This window comes from Lepidochelys kempii, chromosome 2, assembly GCF_965140265.1.
Source record: "Lepidochelys kempii isolate rLepKem1 chromosome 2, rLepKem1.hap2, whole genome shotgun sequence".
NCBI lineage: Eukaryota > Metazoa > Chordata > Testudines > Cheloniidae > Lepidochelys > Lepidochelys kempii.
The window spans coordinates 88,777,808-88,791,173 of record NC_133257.1 but is presented as its reverse complement, the minus strand read 5'-3'; the positions used below and the strand labels follow the sequence as shown (position 1 = coordinate 88,791,173).

The 13,366-nt window shown below is 43.1% G+C and overlaps 1 protein-coding gene across 5 annotated transcripts in view; it reads right to left on the bottom strand.

Annotated features, from left to right (window-relative positions):
- Window positions 1-13,366, bottom strand: part of MTCL1 (microtubule crosslinking factor 1) — a 181,558-nt gene that overhangs the window by 83,389 nt on the left and 84,803 nt on the right. For all 5 annotated transcript variants that reach the window (XM_073331570.1, XM_073331571.1, XM_073331573.1 and 2 more), the window contains exon 4: window positions 3,406-3,465. In XM_073331570.1, the coding sequence (XP_073187671.1) occupies window positions 3,406-3,465 (60 nt within the window). The remainder of the gene's footprint in view (window positions 1-3,405; window positions 3,466-13,366) is intronic.

Here is a 13,366-nt window from a genome sequence, read left to right as displayed (position 1 = left end):
AATCTAAATTAGGCCAACATAGAACATGAAGATATTCAAAGGGAAAAGGTGGGGATAAAACAAAAATTAGTTATGCAGTGTAAATCAGTGGTGGGCAACCTGTGGCCCGCCTGCAGCCTGTCAGGGTAATCTGCTGGCAGGCCGCGAGACAGTTTGTTTACATTGACCATCCGCAGGCACGGCCGTCCGCAGCTCCCGTTGGCTGGGAATGGCGAACCATGGCCACTGGGAGCTGTGGGCAGCTGTGCTTGCGGACGGTCAATGCAAACAAACTGTCTTGTGGCCCACCAGTGGATTACCCTGATGGGCCGCAGGTTGCCAACCTGAAGGGTTCATGTAGCGTTCATGCACCTGGAAACAGTCAGGGCACACCCTGACTGTTGTGTAGGAGCAATGCACACATTGCTCTGTTCTGTCCAAGGACATGGACCATGAAAACATGGACCATCTGGGAAGTCAAAATAAGGACATCAGCCGTGGGAAGCTTCCTCGGCCGAAGCTCAAGGCCTGAGAATAAAGATTGTAGTAGATAGAGGCTAGTAAATAGGAATATTAATCAAAGTCATATTATTTCCTTTGTTGATGCCTTTTGTGGTCGGTTGGGGTATGTGATGCGCAGGGGGGGAGAGAAATAAAAGAGGTGGAAAAGCTGACAGGGGCAATCCCATCAGCAGACCAGCCTGCTTGCTTGCCTAAAGCCGTGTCCTGTCTTGTATTGAACCGCCACACCCACCATTGGCGTAAATTCTGTCATGAGATTGAGGATCTGATCAAAAATATGGTATTTCTTTTGCTGGCAGGAAGACACAAAGAGAAACAGAGACAAACTACCATCTCCTCACCACCACCTGCTTAAGGGTATTTCCAGGCAGAAGATGGTTAAGCATTTATTGCATTGGAAATCTGATGACAAGGTACCATTGCTACAGTACCCAAGCAGCTGGCTGAGTGCCAATCCTCCTACCTTGTGCTGTTTCCTTTGTGTTTTGACTGCTGCCTGGCATTTACCAAGTAGCTCCATTCTGTAGCTCTGCTGCATAGAAACTTTTTTTCTTCAATACACTTAATGGTAGAGAAGTACAACTAAAAGACTTCTGTTTTGTTTTCCCTTTATTTCAAGGCAAAAATAATTTTACAGGGTATTTACTGGGTCTGCACTGCGGAGGATGGAACAGTTCTGCATATTTTCCCACTGTGAACACACAGTAAGTCAGAAATTGGTCCTGATGTAGTCTCTGAATATTTAAGTGCACAGATACCATCAATCTATTATTAGAATCTAAATTCGTGGTCACCTTTGCTTGTAAAACCAGTCCAGGAAAGAGTGGATATGAGACACAAAGAGTCACTTTGTGGTCTTGGACAAGTCACTTAGGTCCAGACTCTCAAAAGGTATTTAGGCAACTAACTCCCACTTATTTCAATGAGGATACCTTTGAGGATCTGGGCTTTAGCCTCTCTGTGACGACAATGTGGGGATTATAATATTTTCTTACCTGTCCCACACCAAGGTGGTGTGAGAGTGAGTTAGTAAATATTTGTAAAGCTCTTTATAAAGGCATAGGACCCAATTCTGACTATTCTTGGGGTATTGCGGGGGGAGGGGCTGGGGATGGGAGCATAAGGAATCCTCTGTTTGTGAACCTTCTTGCTTTCCCTGAGCGCATGGAAAAAGAACATTCATGCTCCCAGCAGCACCAGACAACCCAAAGTGGGCATGACGAAGCCCTCGCTTATAATCATTTATATAAACCGAATAGTTTGCCAGGTGCTTTACAGACACGTAGAAAAAACCCCCGGCCCCAAATAGCTGATCATTTAAACAATCATCCTCATCACAGATGATGCTGCAGGGGGGCACATGGGGTCATGTGCTCCCCCTCCTAGATTTCTGCCAGGTTGGGAGTCGGGCTGAGCGCAGCACAGGGGGATGTGCCTGGGAAAGGCACCAGTACCTAGTGCTCCCACTGAGCTCCACTAAGAGTCGCCCGGATCAGGGAAGAGAGATGGGGCTGACAGCGCAGCTCTGCCAGAAGGGACGCTGCAAAGCCCTCTGAGTCCCATCCCTTCCTCACCTGCAGCTACCCGCTTGGCAGCAGGTGTCTGGAGCCCGATCCGGTCTGCACCGAGCCTGTAGTGGGGAGGCGATGGGAGAGTAAGTGTGGAAGGAGTTGTGGAGGGAGTGGAGGCAAGGTGCCAGCTTGGAGCGGGTGTGGGAGCTGCAGGGGGAGTGGGAGAGGGGCCACAGGCAACATATGGCGCGATCATGTGCCCCCTGACCTTTAAATTTTGCCTCCACCCCACCATCGAGAGTTACCAGTTGTCTCTCCTCATCAGTTGGCATTTTGGGAGGAGAGTACGTTGCACCCTTTCAAAAGCTGCTTCCGATGAATTCCTACGTTTGCTCCCCAGAGGCTGCATTCTGTCTGCCTGTGTCCTCTGCAGGTTGGGTGCTTCCAGATCCCACTGGTGCAGTAATCTCCCTTCCCCCATCTTACCCATGCAGCAGGGGCTGGTGAGGACATAGAGTGCTAAGTGTATTATTATTATTACAAATCAATGGATGTTAAGATTCCATCAACTTAGAAAAAACCTATAAGGATGAAATCACATCAATATACTCAGTTTGCAGATGGGGGCTAAGGGGAAGTGGAGAGAAAAAACGGAGGTACAATCTCTCTCTCTCCAACGGAGCTGTGATGCTGCTATTGACTCCTCTTCACAGTGATCTGAAACCCTACCCCCATCTCAGCGTTATTAAATAGCTAATGGAATGGAGACTAGAAAAGACTTCAACCACTGCAGTCAGCACAAAAAGAAAAGGAATCCGGGTCGACTGCTTTCCTGCAGAGAATCAACCTATGGAAATTCAATAAAATCAGCATTCTAGTGTGGGGGGCAGATAGCACAGCCTCTTTATGTTAACTGAGCTAGAGGAAGCAAATAGTTTTAAGTTCTCATGCTCTTCACCTCACATGAGAAACCAAACCTTGGGCTCTGACACCAGAACACATTAGGTGTTGTTTCAGTGTGTGAACTCCATCTGGTGCCACAATGCTCATTATCACAAAAACTTTGGCACCATGTATAAATTTAGTTAGTCCCTGAGCTATGATCCAATTACTTTATGAGGCAAGGTGATTTTCTTTTCCTGAAGAAAACCGTTAGCCTGAGTCTAGATACCAGAGATGAGATTAAAACTGAAGAGCTGCATAGTTTAAAAAGCAAATTCACGTCCTAAATTGCTTCTAAATTATCTGAAATGTCTCAGTGGATTTAAGTCTAATCAGGTCTGTTTGACATTTTTGGTGGTTCTGTCAACACCCAGTAAAGAGAGACTTTGAGTTTTCCCCATTTAACTGTCACATGACTATGAAAATCATCACATATTCTTGAAAATGGTACCTGTGTGAATGTCTTCTTTTCTTTGTGCATTTCTCGGCTGCCTCTTCTCTTCAATGAGCTCTGAAACAGATACAAGCAATTCCCGATTATTAACTAGTTGCACCCAAACCCCTGCGGTTTGGCAGAGACCACCACCTTCATAAAACTGACACAGTGAGAACATTCTTCAGTGCAATCAGGGACTTAATTTCCTACTCATTATTTAAAAAAGAAAATCAGACTCTTTTCTATTAGCTTTTGCTACTCAAAGCCATTTACAGTAAAATGCAATTGCAGTAGTTAAAAGTTCACCAAGGAAGGAAGTCTATTCCCCCTCCTCCTTGTGGCAAAACCTGCTTTCTGCAGAAGTGATTTATATTTGATTGATCTGGGAGAAATCCAAGAATGTTACTCAAAATGGATATGAAACATATTTTGGAAACAGTGCAGAAAAGTAGTGTAGGAAAAGGGATGACTACATATGCGTAAGCAACACAGCATAACGCAACGAGCCTAATCCTTGCCTGTCACATACACAGAAGTGCTTGATTAAAGGCAGGCTAATAGCTGCCTCACTTGTGTACTGAATTTATTTTGCAAGTTTGATAAAAACTTTACAGCTTTATACATTTTTGAATGTCATTTCACAGGCAATTGCTTTTAAACCTAGGACCCAGAAATGAAACAATTACCACTGTTTCAAATTTCAACAGTCTTCAGCCATCCAAAGGAAAAGGAATAGCTTTTTATTATATGTTTACAGCAGGTGTCAAAGTCATTAGTTCTGTTTCTCTACCTGAATTTTCTATTTTAGGGCTAAACTCAATGGGTGTAAGTGAATGGCATCCACTTACATGAAGCTGGAATTTGGCTTCTGTAGCTTAAAGTTTGGAAGAGAAATGATAATATCCATTATTAGGCAAAGAGGCTGACAGGCTACAAAACTACAGAATAGCCTGGATTCAAAACTGACCATCTTGCTTCATGTATTCCAACCACTTATAACATTCCAAGAAGAAGCACTCTCCTCACCCACCCTTCTCATCAGTCCATGGCTGAGCTTTCAGACTCCTCCCATCTCCCAAATCTAGCTACTTTAGGCTACTTCCTTCTACTACTGCCTTTAATGGCTTGCTCCATGTTTGTGTAAAAAGAAAATCTGTTGCATGTTGACCACTTTAAGGAGGAAAGTGGCAGCATTTCATAGACAGTACTTGACAGAAAAAATTTATTTTTTTCAATAAAATTAAGTAGCCTTCAAATGAGGCCTGAAAAGGAGGATGATACTCCCTAATCATAAATCTAAAAGCACGGCAGCTTCACTACACAGGAGGATTTTATCAGGACAACTTTCAGCAATTTTTGTGCTCTAAGAACAATTTCCAGCTGACACAAGCTCAACATTGTTCCTACTGGCTTGCTCAGAGGCAAGGCTTCCTTTTGGGGCACTTGGCAGAATTGCTGCTTATAGATTATGATTGCCTTGGAGCCCAATCCTGGTGCCATTAAAGTCAATGGCAAAACCTCCACTCAGTCAAATTCTGCTCTGAACTATAGGGGATAAATCCAGTGTTATGCTCTAAGCTTCAATAGAGTTACTCCAGATTTAGAACGGTGTTCAGTTAGTTCAGTAAGAACAGGTCTCTGGGTTTGCTTCTCCACTGCAGTAATGTGCACACACAGCATGAGCTCCCATCATGGGATAGGAGAGGAGGGAGGAACTCTACTAAACAGGTAAATCCACTCTAGTGTTTAGCTATCAGCTGGTAGACAACACATTCTGAACTCTAACTAAGGACACGCAAAATGTGGGAATCCAAATAAAAGCTATCCATGGCCTCTTGGTCCCTGGCTATTGAACTGGGGTTATTTTAGCTATTAAACTACTTTAGATTATAATTAATGCACTCCTAAACCAAATCCCCTGTGTGCTATAACCAGCAAAACTATTTAAAACCTACTCATACGCTACTGTATGTACAAGATATTCTACAATTTATATTTTTAGATGTTCAGGAAGTTAATCTGCTTTCCAGCTTAATGCAATGATTCCCTATAGCTAACATGAAGTCATGCTAGGATAAAAGGTCCTCTGCAAACAAATATATTTTACAAAAATATTTTAAAATATCAAAATTATTATTTGAAAACTTTTCACATGTCCATCCAGGATAACAATGCCTTTCCCCCCGACCCCCAAACACCATCTTATTCAGGAAACACATCTACGTTTGGATGAAGTCAATAGCTGGAGAGGCAATGTGGTCCAGTGAGTGGAGCTCTCGCCTAGGACTCAGGAGAGGTGACTCAGTAGATTGTGACCACCATCCTGTTGTGTGACCTTATGCCAGTCACTTCACCTCTCCATGCCTCCATTTGTCTCCCCACTCTTAGGCTATTGTCACATTCTGGGATGCAATCCAGACCAGTAAGAGATTGTGTCACTGCCTGTCCCGCAACCTTGGGCGTCTCACAATGCTTTGCTGTTGTAGCTCCCAACCTGGGCTGCTCACAGACAGCCAACAGCCTACAGGTCACACCCTGAGTGTGTGTGTACAGCTGCAGCTCTGACCCCAGCAGCCTGTCAGCAAGACACCACCCACACTCTGACTTCCACCTGCCTTGCTTACTACTTGCAGGATGACCCGAAAAAACTCCCAGTCCCGAATTTTCCCCCAAACACATGTTCTGCACTGTCCATCCCTTTCCTGGACGGATCAGATATTACAGGTCCATTGCCCCTGTAAAGCGTCTATATTCAGTAGTCTACTGCTTTATCAAACAATTCAAGTTTAAACACAGCAGTGGATTGGTTCAGATTAAAAAATAAAACAAACAAAAGAAGATAGGGTTTTGAGTGCATTCAAGGATCAGGTATTAAAGTCAGAAATGATTACAAGAGAAATAAGGATAAAATTATTTTTAGTAGCGAAAATTTAACAAGCTAGACTTGGTTCAAGGTAAAATCCTTACCACATGTTCCCACCAACATGGCTGATCAAATTCTCAGGTCAGGATCTCTCCCACAAAGTCAAAGGGCTGTTTTTTTCGTCTTAGATAAAAGGGTGAAAGAAGGGGAGAGAGAGAGAATTGCTTGGGGTTTTCTGCCCCTTTCTTTTATAGTCCAGTTAACTTTTCAAGTGGATTCTTTTAAGGGTTAGCTGCCCTCAAAGCAAAGTTTATTCAAACGGTAAAGAAGATGACATGGAGTCTGGTGATAAAGGAGGCTCCATGTTCTTTCCTCTCACCTGTTTTTGCTGAAATGCAAATTTGCTTTGTCTCCTGCCTTCTCTTCTCCTGATTGTCTCAAGAACCCTGTTTACTACTTCTGTGTAAATTGAAGTGAACACACATTTCTTCATTCAGGATATTTCTGCCTGGGCTGGGCTGTGTACTGTGGAACGTGTGCTAAGAACATAATGCAGGGGGATTTCATAGCTTTACATATAATGTTGCTACATATGTTTCACTAGGATATTATTGATCAGCGAGTTATTAGCTTTCAAATGATAGCTCACAAGACATATTTTGTACAAAGATTATTACAATAGCGTGTAGGGTGTGAACATATATGTGTTTTTGGTCTCACCTATTTTGTTTATTTAGATTGTAAACTCTTGGAGGCAGGTGGTGTCCTAGCACGATGGGGTCCCAGTCTAAGTTGGGACCTCTATGCACAATCTTAGTACAAACATTAATCACACTTGAAACCCAAATGCACAAGTCAAAATGTGGAAGACCTCCTCGTCCTGCCCATGCACTAAACTGAATACAGAAATGGCTATGATTCAACATGAAGATGCTGTGTGATACTACTGTAACTGTTATAACATGCACCTGAAAGTAATACAGCCCTTGTTCATCTGTAAGGAACAGTAGTGGGAAATGCAAGGAAAGGGAGACAAGCTCAAGCTGGCCAAGAGGTAGCACAATACCACGGGGAAATAGCAAGTAGGGCTGAACATGACTTTGGAAGTGGTCTACTCCACCTAGCACTGCCTGAAGAGATGAAAATCCAAAACCACATGGTAACAAGTTATAGTTTAGAGCAGAAAGATGGACCCTACGTCTTAGGACCAGCTTGTTGTTCCCCTCTGCTTTGCATTAGTGACACTTTCTGATCAGTTCCAGTCTCTCACTTTCTTGAGAGGTTCAGCTCCTGGCTGCTGGGGGGAGGGTGAGGGGAGAGAAAAGAATATCTCACTTACTCTTAGGGTCCCCTCCAACTAAGGAAGGAGTTGTGCTGCCGGGCTTCAGTCAGAATCTTGTGCGGTCCTCTTTATAAAACTGGACAGATCCATGGTGATAGGGTGTATGCAAAATAGAGAATAATCGATACAGATCGGATCACTAGGAGGAGAACCTTGACCTGTAGCACAGGTATTGCATTTAGCTTGAAAAGGGAGTTTGCATATTGTTTTAGTGCAGAAGCACCTCCTCCCTGGCCCAGAAATGGTATGGCAGCAGCCTGCCCTTCCATAGGACCTGTGCCCAAAATTTGAGTGAGCAAGAGAATGTGAGTATGTGGAGAGCAGGGTGGTGAGGAACAGAATGAGACTACATAAAGCTGTGTCTAGGGTAGGAGGGGTGGGCAAAATAGTTGTGCATATAAGCCTGAGCGAGGGAAGAGTGCAAGACCAATGGATCCCCACACCCTTGATGAGTGCACGTATGGGAAGAATGCAAGATCCCCGCTCCATCCCTGTGGGCACAGAATGCAAAGGAGTATGGGGCAGAAACCACCAGACCCTCCAACTGGGACTAAGGGTGGTGTGAACTATTTTAAACAGAAGAAGTTGGTAGCATGCTGTCATAAACATACAGCTAAAGGTAGCCTAGTAGCCTAGAATTCCTTCTTACCTGTAAGGGGTTAAGAAGCTCAAAGAGCCTGGTTGGCACCTGACCAACAGGACCAATGGGGAAAGAAGATACTTTCAAATCTTGAGGGGGGGAGGGGCGGGGAAGGTTTTGTGTTGTGCTCTTTGTTTGTGTGGGGGTTCTCTCTTGGGACTGAGAGGGGCCAGACAGAAATCCATCTTCTCCAACCCATCCTAATCCAAGTCTCCAATGTTGCAACCAGTATAGGTAAGCCAGGCAAGGCAGATTAGTTTATCTTTTGTTTTGCTTGTGAATTTTCCCTGTGCTAAGAGGGAGTTTTATTCCTGTTTTCTGTAACTTTAAGGTTTTGCCCAGAGGGGAATCCTCTGTGTTTGAATCTCAATACCCTGTGAAGTATTTTCCATCCTGATTTTACAGAGATGATTTTTACCTTTCTTTTTTTTAATAAAATCCTTCTTTAAGAACCTGACTGATTTTTCCATTGTTCCAAGACCCAGGGGTTTGATCATTTTGTAACCAATTGGTTAGGATATTATTCTCAAGCCTCCCCAGGAAAGGGGGTGTAAGGGCTTGGGGGGATTGCTGGGGGAAGAGGAACTCCAAGTGGTCCTTTTCCCTGATTCTTTGTTAAATTGCTTGGTGATGGCAGCATTACTTAAACCCAAGGTACAGTGGAGAATTTGTGCCTGGGGAGTTTTTAACCTAAGCTGTAGAAATAAGCTTAGGGGGTCTTTCATGTGGGTCCCCACGTCTGTACCCTAGAGTTCAGAGTGGGGAGGGAACCCTGACACATGCATTAGGAAGCACTATTTGAGTGAATGAAGTTAAAGGAGTGTAGGAAAGGAGCACTTCTAAATGGTGTGCAGGAAATGGGAGTGGGGAGGTAATTTTAACTAATGCAAGGAGGCCCATTCACATATTGCTATGCTTCCATACCCAGGAAACCAGCCATGTATTTAAAGACCACCTTTAGTAGACAAGGTCAAACAAAAGTTGTCACTGAAGACAGGGGGCTACTTGATAGAAGTGGACATTTCACTAGAACAGGAAGCCTCAGGAGTGCTCTCTGCTAAGAAGAACGGCTGTTAACACGTTCCATGACATTTTTAGAAGCTTATAATAAATGTGCATGGATGCAATGGCTGTAGCCTGTTACCATGAGCAGCCAATAGGAGGTGTTACCTCCCATCAGTCTTTAATTCCTCACCAGAGGATGGGCTGGCAGAACAGCAGTAGGAGTGACAGATAGAACCCTTGCTTTCACTGCATCTCACACCAAGGAGCCTGAGGTGTAGTTGCCTCTGCAGAGTGGAACAGCACAAGCAGGGAGTACCTGGAGAGCAAAGAGGATCCATGCCCTACTCAGCTCCACCAGCCATAGTTAACCCCCATTTAACCCGCCAGTAATCACAGAGTAGAAGGAGGAGTGCTGGAGACATGAGGGCAGCCACAGATAAGGGGAAGCAGAAGGAGCCTGTGAAGAAGAACTGATAGATGCTCTCCCCTATACGTGAATAGAGTGGAAGGGCAGAAGCTGCCAAGCAAGGGATGAAGAGACAAAGACAAGGACACAGAAGATGGGTCCTGTGAAGAAAGGGTGAGAGGGGCAATGGAAGGGAGGTGGAAAAAGGATGTACCCAAAAAGCAGAACACTCAGGGAAAGGTGAGAAACCCCAAATTGGGGAATTGTGACGGGAAACCTAAAGGAGAGTTTGCAGATAACATAAAAATTGGGGGAGTGGTAAATAATGGAGAAGACAGGTCACTGATATAGAACAATCTGGATTGCCTGGTAAACTGGGCACAAGCAAACAAGACACATTTGAATACAGCTAAATGTAAACGTACACACCTAAGAGCAAAGAATCTAGGCCATATTTAAGGGATGGGGAACTCTAGCCTAGGAAGCAGCGACACTGAAAAAGATCTGAGGGTCAGGCTGGATAATCAACTGACCAAGAGCTCCCAGTGAGATGCTGTGGCCAAAAGAGTTAATAAGATCCTGGGATGCATAAACAGGGAAATCTCAAGTAGGAGTAGAAAGGTTATTTTACCTCTGTATTTGGCACTTTTGTGACTGCTGTTGGAATACCGGTGCCCACTACTCAAGAAGGATGTTGATAAATTGGAGAGGGTTCAGAGAAGAACCATAAGAATGATTAAAGAATTAGAAACCCTGCCATATACTGATGACTCAAGGAGCTCAATCTAGTTTAACAAAAAGAAGGTTATGGATTACCATCTATAAAAACTTACACGGGGAACTTATATTTGATAATGGGCTCTTTGATCTAGAAGGGAAAGGTATAACATGATCTAATCACTGGAAGTTGAAGCTAGACAAATTGAGACTGGAAATAAAGTGTACATTTTTGACAGGGAGGGTAATTTAAAATCAAGATTGGATATTTTCCTAAGAGATCAGATCCAGGAATTATTTTGGGGAAGTTCTATGTCCTGTGTTATACAGGAGATCAGACTAAACGACCACAGTGGTCCCTTCTGGCCTTGGAATCTATATAACACTCTGTGAGAAAGGGAGGGAGAGAATGATTCAATGACAGACAGGTCCAGAAGGGAGGAGTGGGATGAAAGGACAAGTTGAAAGAGGTATAGAAAGATTTGGAACCCTCCTTCTGAAATTTTTTCTTTCTCCAGTTTCCTACACCCTCTGTTTCTGCTTACATGGCTACCACTCTGAATTGCCTTCGAGCACATCTGTATTTTGCATGTAACTGTGGTAGCTACTTGATGTATACCAATGGTTGCATTTGCAAAAGGAATGCTAGCTTTTGAAAATCTGGCCCTAAGGGCAATTTTTCCCACTGTGATATGTGGGGAATTATGCACAAGTATCAGTGCTGATTATAAATTGTGTAAATCATGTTCCACATGCCATGATAAACGATTACCAAGACACTAGGCCTTGGAATGGATCATCATAATTTCTGTCTGCGTTACTAGAAAGCAATGTATGCAGAGAGGGATCTTTATGTAAAAAAAAGCACATAAAAAGCATACATCAGGGGCCAAATAATACTTGCTTCACACACACCAGTAGTTGAAATGGCCTCATTGGGATTACTGGTGTGTGCAAAAACACACACAAACCATCAAAAAAAACCCATGGCTATTTACTAGCATCTCAAAGGGTAAATTTATGATTATCACTTGTTATCTGTTAAGCACCAGTGTGTTCACCAATGAACAAGACAAAAAAAGACACTATCCTGGATCCATTATACATATTTTTGTTTTCAGAAAAATACAATATTAACATATTGGGCTGATTCTTCTTTCACGACAGTTTTACACAAATATTTAAACTGAGTCACTCCTGATTGATACCAGCATAAGACAGAAGAGATCAGGCCCACAGTATGACAGATAGTTACAAGATGTATTTAAGAATAATGTTTTACATCACCGTGGGATAATTATAGAACGCTTGTTTCTATAATGATATTTCTCTTGTTGGTAGATTAATGTTGACAAGCAAATGTGGAGAAACATACTTTATAAAGGGATGTGAACAAAGAGATGGTGAATACCTGAAGACAAGGGAGTTTTAGGGGTAAACAGAAGCATGGACTTCACCAAATGTGGGTATTTATTAAAACAACAACAAACATTCTGCATGCAGAACAGAGACTCCAATGGCTAGCTACTAAATATAATTACCTTCGAAGAGAGGCTAAATGGGTGGATATCTCTTTACATGATCAACATGATACAAAAACAGTCTAAGTATTAACATTTTTATGAAGCTTTTCCTGCATTGTGGGGAAAGAGGGGGGTTATAAAAGCTTATATGCAGAGATGTAATAGAAGCCTTAGCACAGCAACAGTGAAATCTTTTTCACCATGAATGAAAACCTTAGTGTCCTCTGTTATCAATACTGATTATGTACCATAGCTTAAGCCACAAACCACACAGTGGGATGTAGAGTGAGGATGCTATTGAGAGTTCCCAGAGGCATTTTTTCCTGACATCTCCCATGATCTCTGGGGAAAGGCAGGCCCCCAGTAGCAGTTCCACCAGAACTTCACTAGGAGGGAGTGGCATGCAGTGTCCCCAGCCATGCCAGCTCATCTCTTGCGGCTGGTGAAGCAGCATCTCTTTTGGAGAGTCTAGCAATGCGAGACTTGCAAAATCCCTGTGTCCAGGAAATGCAAGAAGTGAAGGAGGAGATGGCCTTTGCACAGGATACAGGATAGGAAAATTCGTCCCACTCTTTTCCCTTTCACACCCTTTTAGGGTGAATCACAGTCTGGTCAGTTCCTGAGACAGAGAATGGTACAACTAAAATATTTTTTGTGAAAAGGCCTGTTTCTCCCAATTCAACTTCAAATAAGACATTTCTACACACGCACTACTGGGAAAAAATGAATTGGAAACATTTGTGAAGTGGAGCAATGGAGATGTCACTTTCAGCTAATGAGTGAAAGCATCCTGATAGTCACTTCCCATATAACCCATATACAGAGTAAGGAGTACTGGCTCCATATTTCTAACACAACATATCTATTTCAGGGTACAATATCCTGGCTTTCCAACCCCTTCTTGGGGCCTGTGGTTCCTCATCTGTACTTTAAATAGAGGAGCTAGAAGCCCATCTGAAATTATGGCTTAGAAATATCCTACACTTTATATCCTGTGGCTCCTTGATGAACATTTGAATGTACGGGGCAGTACTGAGATTTTTTTCATGCAGATCCTAATGTATATCTGGAGGATGGCTAATGGAACTGAAATGCTAATTGCCTTCCATTTGCTACAGGCCCTTGCAAAAGACGCCACACTGAGCTTTGATAAAATGAAGCTTGATGTAACTGATATGTATCTACATTTATCCCCATATGATTTCTTTATGAGGAGCCTATAAATGCTATTCCATTAATCATCCACATGGCCAAGCAAAGTAAGCTATGTCTGAAATATCATCAGCATCACAAGCACCACAAGCCAGTGTTCAGGATGAAAGCCATCAATTTCCCTAGAGTAAACAAGCAGCAAAGCACATCAGCTATCAACACAGACTTGAATTCCCCTAGCAATTCATTATGCTATCGTAATATGCTCACAAATGAGGACTTTGGATGGTTGGTTTTTTGGTCTCTTGAGATTAGTTCATGGCATCAG